The 12,904-nt window shown below is 46.5% G+C and overlaps 1 protein-coding gene across 1 annotated transcript in view; it reads left to right on the top strand.

Moving 5' to 3' along the window:
• The first annotated feature begins 3,216 nt into the window (after positions 1-3,216).
• LOC115080235 (ADP-ribosyl cyclase/cyclic ADP-ribose hydrolase 2-like) overlaps positions 3,217-12,904 on the top strand; it is a 116,875-nt gene continuing 107,187 nt past the window's right edge. Inside the window, exon 1 of the mRNA XM_029584390.1 lies at positions 3,217-3,394. Coding sequence (XP_029440250.1) covers positions 3,219-3,394 — 176 coding nt within the window. The 5' untranslated portion in view covers positions 3,217-3,218. The remainder of the gene's footprint in view (positions 3,395-12,904) is intronic.

The raw sequence follows: 12,904 nt of genomic DNA, 5'->3' as shown, positions 1-12,904 counted from the left end.
AGCCCAAAATAATCCAGACCCCCTTCACCCTTCTGTGGTAACAGGTATGGTCTGTTTTCTTATTACGTTTCTTTCTATCTATTTTGGAACTCCTCTTGGTAGCTGAGTAGGTTTAGCTCTTGCCTCTGCACTGTATATGTATATATGGATATATATGTGTAAGCACCTCAGTTCCTTGTGGAGGCTTCTCACATCTCTCAGCAAGGTGAAGAAACACTTCTGGACTCTCTCTTATTCAGACGTAGAACAAGATAGAAGTACACCAACAGATAATCTGCTCACTAATTGCTTCATGTAATACAAACTGCCTTGTCTTGGCTATGAAACATCTTGGGTCACTCTGATATGAGACTTAAGTTTTAGATTTAGGGTGTTCATGTAAGTTCTATAAACACAGTTGCTATAGCTGCGAGTTTATATATTAAGATAATCACCATTTTCCGGCGGAAACCTACGTTAGTGGAGAACTGAAGGCTGATGTCTTTTTGGGAGACATGGTTATGAGTCAAGTAAGCTAAACAGCTAATTAGGTTATGTAGTTGCCTTCTTAGCAGATTGGACAAAATGGGCCAGTGCAACACTGGAAATGTGGCAATAGAGGATGAAGAATGAAAGAAGAAACTTCTGATGATGAGAGAAGAACATAACCTGAGCAGTAAAGGATACAGACTTTGCTGAATGTTTTTGGCCTGTCAGCATAATTTATGCTCTGGTTATTCCATCTCTGCTTTTCACTTATTTTTTACTTATAAGTTTTTCAAGTACTCACACCTGAAGGAGAACAATCTCCCTACTTTCTGCTGGTGGATAGAAAATCCTGGTTCCCCTCCTGTCTTGCCAGTAGAAGCTTTTCCCTTGTCTTCCACTGATTTCATAAACTGGAAACCCAGGCCAGGCCATAGCCCATTGCCAGCATTAAAACACACTACAACTCAGGTCTTTCAACTTCAAAATTCTTCAACATAACTCCTTCAACAAACTTCCTCAAGACTCCGCCCATGCTTCGTGGGAGTCAGCTTTATACTCACCCTTTGGAGGAAGAACCACCCTGTCACTCCAGTTAAGACATATACATCCCCTTGAACTGCCTCTGAACCTTCTTTGCCAGAAGTGTCCCCATGTTAAGGAACATACTCCATAGAACCTCTGAACTTTTAGTGACCTTTCCACTGCTATAAGATGCTTCATTTTAAATCATAGGCTCCACTCCAGTACACAGAGAGTTCAACTCTAGTGGAAATTCAGAGGCCACAATTATGTAACCCCAATTCAGGGTATTTGCGGAATTCTAATGGGGCCATAAAAATCCTAGGGCTGTGTCCCAATGGTATAGTCACTAGTCCTTTTGCCCTAGGGTATGGGTGCTTGATCTCTGGGGGGAGGAATGTTCTTCTAGGCCCAGGACATGTGAGTGGAATCCCTTCCCTGTATGTCACTGGTAGCTCTTTGGGGAAGGTACACTGAAAGAACAGGCTGGGACTTACTGGTGGGGTATTCAAATTACTGTGATTTAGTGCAGAATAATCAAGGTGCATAAACAAAGTGGTTCCCAGTTTCACCCAGGTTTAAATTGTTCTCTTGGAGTACAGGTTTGATGTCTCTATCTCTCTCTGTGTGTGTGGAAGTGTCTCTCAGTGCTGGGACCTGAGAATGGCTTACTCTCCAGAATGGAAAGATAAGTGTCCTAGGAGGGCTGGGTGTTTCCTGAGTGTGGATGGATTCCCTTCCCCACAGTAATTGAGGTCTATTTGCTCTCCAGATCTTAAAAAAAAAAAATCTGATAGTGTCCTGACTCCTGGGAGTCTCAAGATGTCATGACTACTCTCTCTCTCTCTCTCTCTCTCTGTCTCAATCTCTTTCACAAAACAGATGTAGCAGACCTCCCTGGAGGAAAGGCCTCTCACTGGAAAGTCAGTTCTTAATTATTCCCAGGCTTAGGGTAAGGAAAGGTGGCTCAATACTTCTCCTCCAAAAACCAAGGTAGAATAAGATAAACTGTGGAAAAATGTTCCTTGTCTTTCTCTGCTCACTTTAGGCCCTGGCTCCTCTTCTTGAACTAGGTGAAAAGGGTTTGCAGGACCTCTTGGCCTTCCAAAGCAGGAGAAATAAGCACAAGTGTTGAAAGACAAAAACTAAAAAAAAATCTCTTCATCCAAGCACTCCCCTCCAAACCTGTGAAGGAGTGGCAAGGGCAGCACCACTCCCAGGTTTCAGGCTTGGGGCCTAAAATAGGAAGAATACAAAAAACACTTCTGACTCTTTCAACTGAAACTCAAGACTGCCACACTGCTCTTCTACTCCCCCTTCCTTTGTCACTCAGGAGCTCACCACTCCAGGAAGCCTATGGGGATGTGCTGATGTAAATAGTACGCTCCTCTCCTAATCTCTTTAACCCCAGGATTTGTACTAGGGTCAACTAGTGGAGACCTAGTGGGTCTCTACAATTATAATGATGGAGATGATCTAGACTGTTAACAAATTTGGTTAGGTTGGCAATTTTGCATTATTTTCTGTGTTATTTTATTTAATATTATTTATCATTTGTTGTATACTGAAAGACCTTGCTTATTGTGATTTTGAGATGTTTGTTGCTTGTTGTAACCCATTCTGAGTATAGTAATGTGAATGTCTCAATAAATAAAATAATTAAAAGCTGACAGAAGTACATGCGCCCTCCTTAGCTTCCTCTCTGGGATTCCCACAGAAAATCAGTTTAGATACTCCTAGGGGTCCAACACAAAACACTTAAGGGTTATTTATTTATTTATTTAACAGTTTTTTATACCGACCTTCATAGTAAATAACCATATCGGATCGGTTTATGACCCAAAAGGCTTAAAAGCACGCACACACCCTTGTAAAAGGCACGGTCCATAAAATGTATGGAAGCATCTGGTCACACTATACTAATGGGACTTGTATTTTGTCAATTTATTTTTTATATGCAATTAAATTGAATGCAAATCAGCACGTCTTAGTCTCAAATTCAGAACTACTATGCATTTTTACACAATCTATATATAGATTTCTATAGTTTTCAAGACTTAACCAGCTTTGCAATATGAGAAAACAATCCGCTGGATTACAATGTCATTTCAGACTATTATTTATGTAAGTGTAATATATGAAACTTGGTAATTAAGAAGACTGAATCATTTTACAATATTCTCATCTCTAGATTTTGCATTGAACCTGCCTTTTCAGCTTAAGACTTCACAATGAACAACTGTTATTCAGGGTCCCTTGTAAGTATTTTTCTCAGCCTCCTAAATGCCGCACAGATGCAGGTTCTAGAAAGAAAGCAATGGAATGGTGCAGGCACGACTCCCAACCTGGAGAGCATTGTGACAGGAAGGTGCTATGATTATATGGAAATTGTGAATCCTACGGTCAGGTGAGTACTTCTGGTAAAATTTCTGTCCTCTCTTGCAAGGCCTGTTTTCTTCTTACTCCATTAGATCTGAACTTTACCTCCTTTCCCTCTGTGACTTATAGTTGTAAACCTCTACTACCTATGGGAGGGGCCTCATAAATAACTCCACCTCTCAGCTGTATGATTTAGAATAAGCATGTGTAGCAAGCTCACACAATTAAAGGTTCTCCCAAGGGTGGGGAGCAGAGGCTGGAATAGAAAGTAAAAATAGGAAAAAAATAAAACAAATACACAATGTATGTATTACTATTGCAAGTAATATAAAAAAAATTCAGTGCATGCACATTTAAATAACATATTTAGATTATTATAATTTATAGGAAACAGAAGCATATGGCATTATAGTGAAAAGAATTTCTTTGCATAGGAAAATAAAGAAAATTAGCTTTTTGTAAATTATCACAGAAAATCATTAACCCTACCCTATATCTCAGTTTAACTAACAAGAAAAAATCACTTAGACCTAGATTCATCATTTTGCTATTAAATATCATGGTTAGGGTTATTTTTCCCACGAGAGAGAGAGAGAGAGAGAGAGAGAGAGAGAGAGAGAGAGAGAGAGAGAGAGAGAGAGAGAGAGAGAGAGAGAGAGAGAGAGAGAGAGAGAGAGATACTCTTTATAAGGCTCTCATATTAGTGAACTATTTATACCACTGTAAGAGGGGCAACTAGTAACTCAGGGTGAGGTTTTGATGGTGGTCTAGATTTTGGGGGGCAGTTTTATATGCACAGAGATATGAACAGTAGACATCAATGAAATTTTTATGTGATTTGGAGTGATGAAATGTACACAAAATGAGATTTGTATATTGTACTCTCCTCTATGTATCTTTCATCACACCAAATCACATAAAATCTTCACTGATGTCTACTGTGTTCGTATCTCTGACTGTGCATGTAAAACTGCCCCCCAAAACCTAGGCTACAATCTAAACCTCACTCCGAATTCAGAATAGCCCCTCTTACAGTGGTATAAAAAGTTGCCTAATATGTGTGCCTCCCAGAGGTTCTCTCTCTTTCTCTCCTCCCCTCCCCTCTCCCTGCCCAAAATGGGATTTTGCGATTTTTATCGCAAATCCCGTTTCGGGCAAAATGCATAGCATAATGCCAGGAAAAAAGGTGTAGTTGTTTTCAGCGTTAAATCATGCGATAGCATGCGTTACACTATTCCCTGCCATGTTAAACACCCCTCATTTTCATAAACTCTGCCCAAACTCCTCCTTTTTGAATAAATTTAAAAAATTTGCATACACATCTCATGATGCGTTATTTATCACATGCGTTATGGCCAGCATTAGGGCCCTAACACCTGCGATTAGGACCTAACGCAATTTGATGAATGAGCCTGTCAATTACTTAAACACAACAAAGAAGTTCTGATTGTTTCAGCTGGCTGAATACGGGAGCACCCAAATGGCAAATTCCCCACAGCAAAAGAAAGAAAATTCCTTTCTACACGTCTCGGCCCAGGGGTCCACCTCTCCACGTAACAGTTTGCAGAGGCCATGGACCTGGCGTATCTTTCAGGCCCCCAGGCTATTCCAGGCTTAGCTTTGAAGATTTAGCAGCAGCAGCAGCAGCAATTTTTGGAGACACTGGTGGCCTCCCTACAATGCTTGAATGCCCGCCTCAACGCCTCCACAGCCACGGGTACACCTCCCTCTTCAGTGGCACCCGCAGTATCCTCCCTCTGATTACTGGCTCCTCCCAGGTATGCGGGTGACCCCAAGCAGTGCCGAGGATTTCTCAACCAGTGTTTCATGCACTTCACGCTACAGTCTGCACAGTTCTCCTCAGTTGCCGTGAAGACCACCTTTATCCTCTCCCTCTTTGATGGCAAGGCATTGGCCTGGGCATCCTCCCTATGGGAACAAGGGGACCCGCTCTTCCAGGACCTACAATGCTTTGTCCAGGTTTTCAAGCAGATCTTCGATGCGCCTGGTCGACTGGCCACCACCGGCTCCGATATCTTACACCTCCGCCAAGGAGCATAGCCATTGTCGGACTACGCCATAGAGTTCTGAACCATGACCACTGAACGGAATTGGCGGGAAGACGGCCTGAGAAGTATCTTCCTGGAGGTTCTGTCCTTGAGCATCAAAGACAAGCTGGCAGCCCGGGATCTCCCAAAATCCCTGGATGCTTTCATCGACCTAGCCAGCAGGATAGATCGCCACCTCCAACAGCAAGCCCGGGAGTTGCAGGTACCTCGTAGACCTGTCTCTTTGGCACCGTCCTTTTCCAGTCCACTGGTGATACCACCTCTGGCATCTGGAACAACATGTCAGGAAGAGCCCATGCAGCTGGGACGAAGCCCTCTGACACCTGAAGAAAAGCAGCACTGCTGACCATGGGACTGTGCGGGGAAGGGGCATTTCCTGGCCCAATGTCCTGAGAAGCCAGGAAACGTCTAGGCCTAGAACCAACTGGGGAGGTGGTTCTAGGTTTCACAAGACCTGCTCTGCAACTCGTGCTCCCAGTGGCCCTTCTCACGAATCAGCAAGAGTTCTCCACCTTGGCTCTTCTAAACTCGGGTGCAGGAGGAAACTTTATTATAAAGAGCCTGGTTGACCATCTAAACCTGTCCACAGTACTATGCAACACCCCGCTGGTGATCGCCTCAATCTCGGGGGACCCTCTTCTAGGGCGGGTCACCAGGGTCTCCCCATATGCCTTCTGACCAGCATACTGCATTTTGAAGAACTAACGTTTCAAGTAATTGAGAAGGCCGTCCATCCAATTGTCCTTGAGTTACCATGGCTACAGCAGCACTTCCCCATTATTGATTGGGACACACTCCAACTGGCCAAATGGTGTTCCCAATGCCACCAGGAGTGCCTTCTTCCTATTAGGTGCTTCCCCTCAATACTTCTTGCTGCAGCCTCCCTGGATTTGTCTCCACAGTATGCCAGCTACACCGATGTTTTCTCCAAGGAGAACGCAGAAATCCTGCCAGAACATCGTCCATTTGATTGCATCATCAATTTAGATCCCAGAACCACCACTCCTCAGGGAAGGGTGTCCCCCCTATCCCTTCCCAAGACCGAGGACATGGCCAAATACATTCGGGAGAACTTGGAAAGGGGATTCATTCACCCTTCTACGTTGCCGACAGGGGCCGGCTTCTTCTTTGTAGCCAAGAAAGATGGCATCTTTCGCCCCATGCATCGACTACCAGGGGCTTAACGCCACAACCAAGAAAGACCGATACCCCTTGCCCCTCATCCTGGAGCTATTGGACCATCTGCAGGGAGCCTGAATCTTTACCAGGTTAGACCTCCGAGGGGCATACAACCTGGTTCAGATTAAACCTGGAGACGAGTGGAAAACCGCTTTTAATACTCGGGACAGCCACTATGAGTACCTGGTGATGCCATTCGGATTATGTAATGCCTCTACGGTGTTCCAATATAAGATGAATGAAATCTTTCGGGACCTAGTATATACCAGTGTAATGGTCTATCTTGATGATGTTCTTGTCTTCTCAAAGGACCTCTAGTCTCACCGTTGTGATGTTCGACATGTTCTCTAATGCCTGCGTGCCAAACTCTATGCGAAACTGGAGAAATGCATATTTGAAGAAGTCTCTCTTCCCTTCCTGGGGTACATTATCTCCAGTACAGGCTTTAGAATGGATCCGGAGAAGGTAGCCTGCATCCCGGACTGGCCCATCCTGGCTTCGATCCTTACAATGATTTCTGGGTTTTGCCAACTTCTGTTCTGTTCTTTGGAAACCGATGTGATGTTATTAACGAATGTCGGTATATAAAAACGTTAAATAAATAAATAAACTTCTATAAACATTTCATTCCCCAATATTCTCAATTGGTCACCCCTCTTACATCCCTCACAAGGAAAGGAGTCAATACTAGACAGTGGCCTGCAGAAGCGCTAAACACCTTTACCAACTTGAAGCAAACCTTTCTCCGCAAACTCTGCCTCCGCCATCCAGATCCCACGCACGCCTTCATCCTGGGGGTTGACGCCTCCTCCATCGCAGTCGGGGCAGTCCTGGGCCAGCTCACCGCTAAGGGGATTGTAGTTATCACATGTGTTTTAGTGGATCCTTGGGAGCTGTGGAGATGACCACGCCCATGGGGAGAAGCCCCGTGAGGAGCCACAGCACTGGGCTAGACTCTATACACAAACACTGGAATTGAACTCTTTTATTATACAGCTTGAAGATAGCCACCAGATGGCAGTGGTGAGTTGTAGTCCCAGGGACCTCGGCAGAGGGATCCCTTCTCTCCTAGGTGATGCCAGGAGGTTCCGCAGCTAGAAGTTACTGTGGATGAGACAGATGAGATGTTAGAGTACTCACTTGGTGTTAGCTGTTATGGAAGCGATTCCACTAGATAGTAGTTGATGGTACAGGCACTGAGGCAGGGAGAGCAGGCCCTCGAGGAGCGAGTACCCAAGTTAGTAGAGCAGCAGAATAGCGCAGACAGGAACAATGCGTGACCATTCGAGACTTTGCCAACTCAATGAGCTAGCAATCTTGAGAAGTAGATATACCCGGATTGGTGTGACGTCAGATGAGGGAACGCCCTCGAGGTTCCGCCACTGGGCGTACTTAGACGTGGGTTTCGCACGTGCGCGCAGCCTAGCAGGTACCTGGGAGGAGCAACAGTGTATGGCTGCACCATAGCCGTTCTGCGGATGCCAGAGAAGTCGGCTTGACGATGCTGTGGTAGCCATCTTGCCCAGGTAAGTGGGAGGAGCCAAGATAGGGGTGCAACAAGTGGGGCGAAGCCGAAGACCGACGGACGCAACAGGGATCTTCCATCCCTGCTCCTATTTTTCCTGTAAGTTCTCTCCAGCGGAAAGAGATTATGGCATCAGGGATAAGGAGCTCCTGGCCATAAAATTGGCCTTTGAAAAATGGCGGCAGTGGTTGGAAGGGGCACAGCATACTATCACTGTCTATACCGACCACAAGAACTTGGAGCACCTTCGCCATGCCCAGCATCTAAATGCCCGCCAAGACCTCTGGTCCCTGTTTTTTAGCAGCTTCAATTTTGTGGTGAAGTACAGGCCAGCCGCCAAGAACATCAGGGCCAATGCCTTCTCTCGGTCATTGGAGCTTGAAGACAACCCAGAGCCTCCCGGTTACATCATTGACCCGGTATGTATCCTGCTGGCCACCTCCCAAATAGTTCCTCCAGGAAAGACAGTGGTCCCAGCCCGACTCTGACAACGAGTGCTAGAATGGGCCCATGACTCCAAAGTAGCAGATCACCCTGATCATGCGCCGACCCTCTCTCTGCTCAAGCAGTACTATTGGTGTCCATTGATGGACAAGGATGTGAAGGTCTATGTGGACTCGTGTCCCACCTGTGCTCAACAAAAACCCTTGGTAGGATGATCTTGTGGGCTGTTACAGCCGCTGCCGGCCCCCAAGGAACCCTGGACCCACATATCTACCGATTTTGTGGTAGATCTCCCCTCTTCTACCAGCAACCGGGTAATTTGGGTCGTCACTAACCGCTTTTCCAAGATGGTTCATTTTGCTGCACTCCCGGCACTTCCATTTGCTCCAGCGTTGGTAAAGCTGTTCACCTCCCATATTTTCCGCCTCCATGGACTACCTCGTCACATCATCCCCGACAGTGGGGTCCAATTCACTGCTAAATACTGGCAATCCCTTTGTCACAAGTTTAAAATCAAACTAGATTTCACCATGGCCTACCACCCCCAGGCAACTGCCAAGCAGAAAGGACTAACCATATGTTGAAGACCTTCCTGCTGGCCTTTGTAAATGAGCAACAGGACAACTGGGCCAACCTCCTTTCATGGACGGAGTTCTCACAACTCGCACTTCAATGCTTCCACTGGATTGTCGCCCTTCCTCTTCGTGTATGGGAGACAACCGCTTCCTGTACCCTTGTCTGTCCCGTCTCTGGCAGCTCAGTTAACTGCACATGAAGTTCAGGTACTATGGTCTCAAACTGAGACTATGATCTGCAGAACCGCCCAGGGAGCGAAGGCCACTACCCACAGACATTGACGTCCTGCTCTGCAGTTCAAACCTGGCACAAGATAAGGCTAAGCACTCACAATATACAACTTTGGGTACCCTCCATGAGGCTGGCACCCCATTACATTGGCCCCTTCTCCATCCAGTGACAGATTACTCCAGTCACTTATCAGCTCCGCCTCTCCACATCATTGAGAATCCACAATGTCTTTCATGTTCCATGCTGAAACCAGTGATCCTGTCTTGGCCAACCCGGAGACTGCCCGACCTACAAAGGGACTCCACTGAGGAAGATGAAACATACCAGGTGAAGGAGAAATTGGATATCTGTCGCTGAAACAAGAAGTGGGAGTACCTAATAGTCTGGGAAGGGTATGGCCCAGAAGAGAACTCTTGGGAACCTGCATCCAACATCCTGGACAAAAAGCTCCTCAAGAAGTTTCATACCACTCACCTGAAGAAACCCAAGTCCTTGGGAAGGGGACTTAAAGGAGGGGGTACTATTGCGGTGGCTGGCCGCGGAGACTCACGACCAGCCACACTCACCCTCCGAGCTGGTCCGGGCCTCCCACGTGGCCCCATGAGCCACTACCATCGCTTCCCTCCAGCACAGCAGGGAGCCGATCCTGCCGCTGGCCTCTGCCGCTACTAGACATGCGTGCGCGGCTCTCAATTAGATTTAAAGGGGCCACGGCGGGAAAACCACCCGTGGCCCCGGATATTGACACCGACCTTGGGCCCTATTTAAGGCAGCTCTTGCTGCCCCATCCTTGCCTCAGCAACAGGTCCCGCTCTGCTCAGAGCTGCTGGTTGCTCCTGCTCCATGCATTCCTGGTCCTGGTCCTGCTCTGGGTGTTCTTGCTCCGTGTGTTCCTGTTCCTGCTCTGTTTGCTCCTCGTCCCTTGGCTTGCTCTTCTGGTTCTTGGCTTGTCCCTGGATTCTGCATTGTCTGCTGCCTGACCTGACCACTTGCCTGCTCACCGACTGCTCTGACCTCTGGTACACCCAACCTTGCTTCCTTCTTCTATTTTCAGGATCGTCTTCATCTGGAGACCCATTCCTCAGTCCTGCTGGCCCTGGCATCCAAGGGCTCCACCTGTGGGGAATGAGGGCTGGTTTGGTGAAGGTCCAGTTGGGTCTCTACTACCTGTGTCCACCTCCCGACGATGAGGACCTATAGGAGCCCCCTTCTATAGGTGGTACCAACCTCGTCTTGGCCCAGGGATCCACCTCTCCGCGTAGCATTATGCTTCTGTCTTTCTCTTTAAAAGATCTCTCAGCTCCTCAGACAAACAAGGAAATTTTACATCTTTCAGGAAAGCATCTATATGAGTATCCTGAATATGAATGTCTGGGGCATATAAATCAGCATAAAATTGAACAAATCTTTGTGAGATCAAATGGTTCTCATATAGAAACTTTCCCTCTATAGAATATGATTTTGCATATCCCTTGATTTCAATCTCCAATATTTTTGCTTTACTCCATCCATCTGCATGACTATCTCAGCCAAGTCTAAGTTATGAAGATCTTGTTTCACTGAGTCAAGCAAAGTCAAAGTATGCCTTTTATGGCTAAGCTCAAGTTTAGCTATTTTATTCCTTAAAGAAATCCTGAATTTAGCCTTCTCTTTCTTCAAGAATGCAGATCTAGAAATAAATTGACCCCTCAAAACTGCCTTCAGGCCCTCCCAGAATTCAGCCGGAGTGACTTTCCCATCATCATTAATAGCTAAATATTCTTCAATGGCAGATACAATTTCCACTACAAATGATTTACAGGTCAAAAAATCTTTGTTTAATCTCCAAAAAATGTTTACCGGCACCGTCCCTTCCAAACTGGAGCTCCGCCCAGACCGGGGCATGGTCAGAACAAGTGATATTGCCAATCCCAGATCCTAACGAGTGACACACCAGAAACTTATCTAGTAAGATAAAATCTATCTTGGAATATGAGGCGTGCGCTTTAAAATAAAAGGAATAATCTTTCTCTGTTGGATGTTGTAACCTCCATATATCTACCAAGTTCCAATCCGTGAGCAAAGATTTGAGCTTGCCCTTTGAGCTTTAGGTACCCCATTCACCCCACCAGAATTATCCAAAAATGAGTATCTGGACATATTAAAGTCTCCCCCAATAATCAAATGACCTTCCGCCCAACCATCTAGAGTTCTTGATAAAGAGGCGAGAAAATCCCTCTGAGAAACATTGGGGGCGTATACATTAACCAGAGTGAAAAGTTCCCCTTGGATAGTTGCTGTTAGAATTAGAAATCTCCCATTTGCATCCCTAACAGCCAGCTTCACATCTACCACTAATTGTATGGAGAACAGAATCCCCACTCCCCCATATTTATTATCTTTTGTGGCTGAGGTAAAGTATTGATTCGGGTAGGCTCTCGTCTGCATCAGTCTTTCATACCGTGCTTTCAAGTACATCTCTTGACAGAAGATCACATTGGCCTTCATGTTCCCAGCTTCTTTCACCAAGAACTTTCTCTTTAAGGGGGCATTTAGACCTTAAACATTCATTGGCATTATTTTTAAATGTACCATCAGAAAAACTTCCTCCCCTCACCTACTAGATAATTAAACTGACCAGTCTCCCCCTCTTCCCTGTCAGAGTGAACTATCCAACTCCAGCATGACTCTGTAGGTCTAGCCCATCTCTTCCAACCCAAAAGCTGTCTCCCTAACCCCCCTGCCTCCCCAACCCACCCCCTCCCCCCCACTCTGAATGGTGTTAGAAGGTGGACCCTTGGGCCGAGACGAGGTTGACGCCACCTGCAAAAGGAGCCCCCTGCAGGTCCTCATCGTCGGCAGGCGGTACTAGGTGATGCAGAGACCCAACTGACCTTCACCAAGGTTGAGCCCTTGGGTACCAGGGCCAGCTGGACTTAGGCGCAGTTCCTGGGCTTGCTGCTGAAGACGGCAGTCCATTCTCCCGGTTAGGTCTATTAAAGCATCTAGGGATTCCGGGAGTTCCCAGACCGTCAGTTTGTCTTTTATGCACAGGGATAAACCTTCCAAAAAGATGCTCCTCAAGCTCTCCTCCCTCCAATTCTGTGGCCATTGTATTAAATTCTATGGCATAAACTACCAACAGCCGTGTTCCTTGGCGGAGGTGCAGGGTGTCTGACCCGATGGCAGCCAAACGGCCAGGCTCGTCAAAGGTTTGTTTGAACACCTGAATGAACCTGTTGCGTCCCTCGGTCTTCGAAGGCTTCGTCCCGCTTGTTGCACCCCTATCTTGGCTCCTCCCGCTTACCTGGGCAAGATGGCTACCGCAGTGTCATCAAGCCGACTTCCCTGGCGTCCCTGGAATGGCTGTGGTGCAGCCGTATGTCATTGCTCCTCCCAGGTACCTGCTAGGGTGCGCGCAACCCACGTCTAAGTACGCCCAGTGGCATGAACCTTGAGAGTGTTCCCTCATCTGATGTCATGCCAATCTGGGTATATCTACTTCTCAAGATTGCTAGCTCATTGAGTTGGCAAA

Source organism: Rhinatrema bivittatum, chromosome 1 (genome assembly GCF_901001135.1).
Source record: "Rhinatrema bivittatum chromosome 1, aRhiBiv1.1, whole genome shotgun sequence".
Taxonomy (NCBI): Eukaryota; Metazoa; Chordata; class Amphibia; order Gymnophiona; family Rhinatrematidae; genus Rhinatrema; species Rhinatrema bivittatum.
Note: the sequence above shows the minus strand (reverse complement) of the source record. Positions and strands in the feature narration are given on the sequence as shown.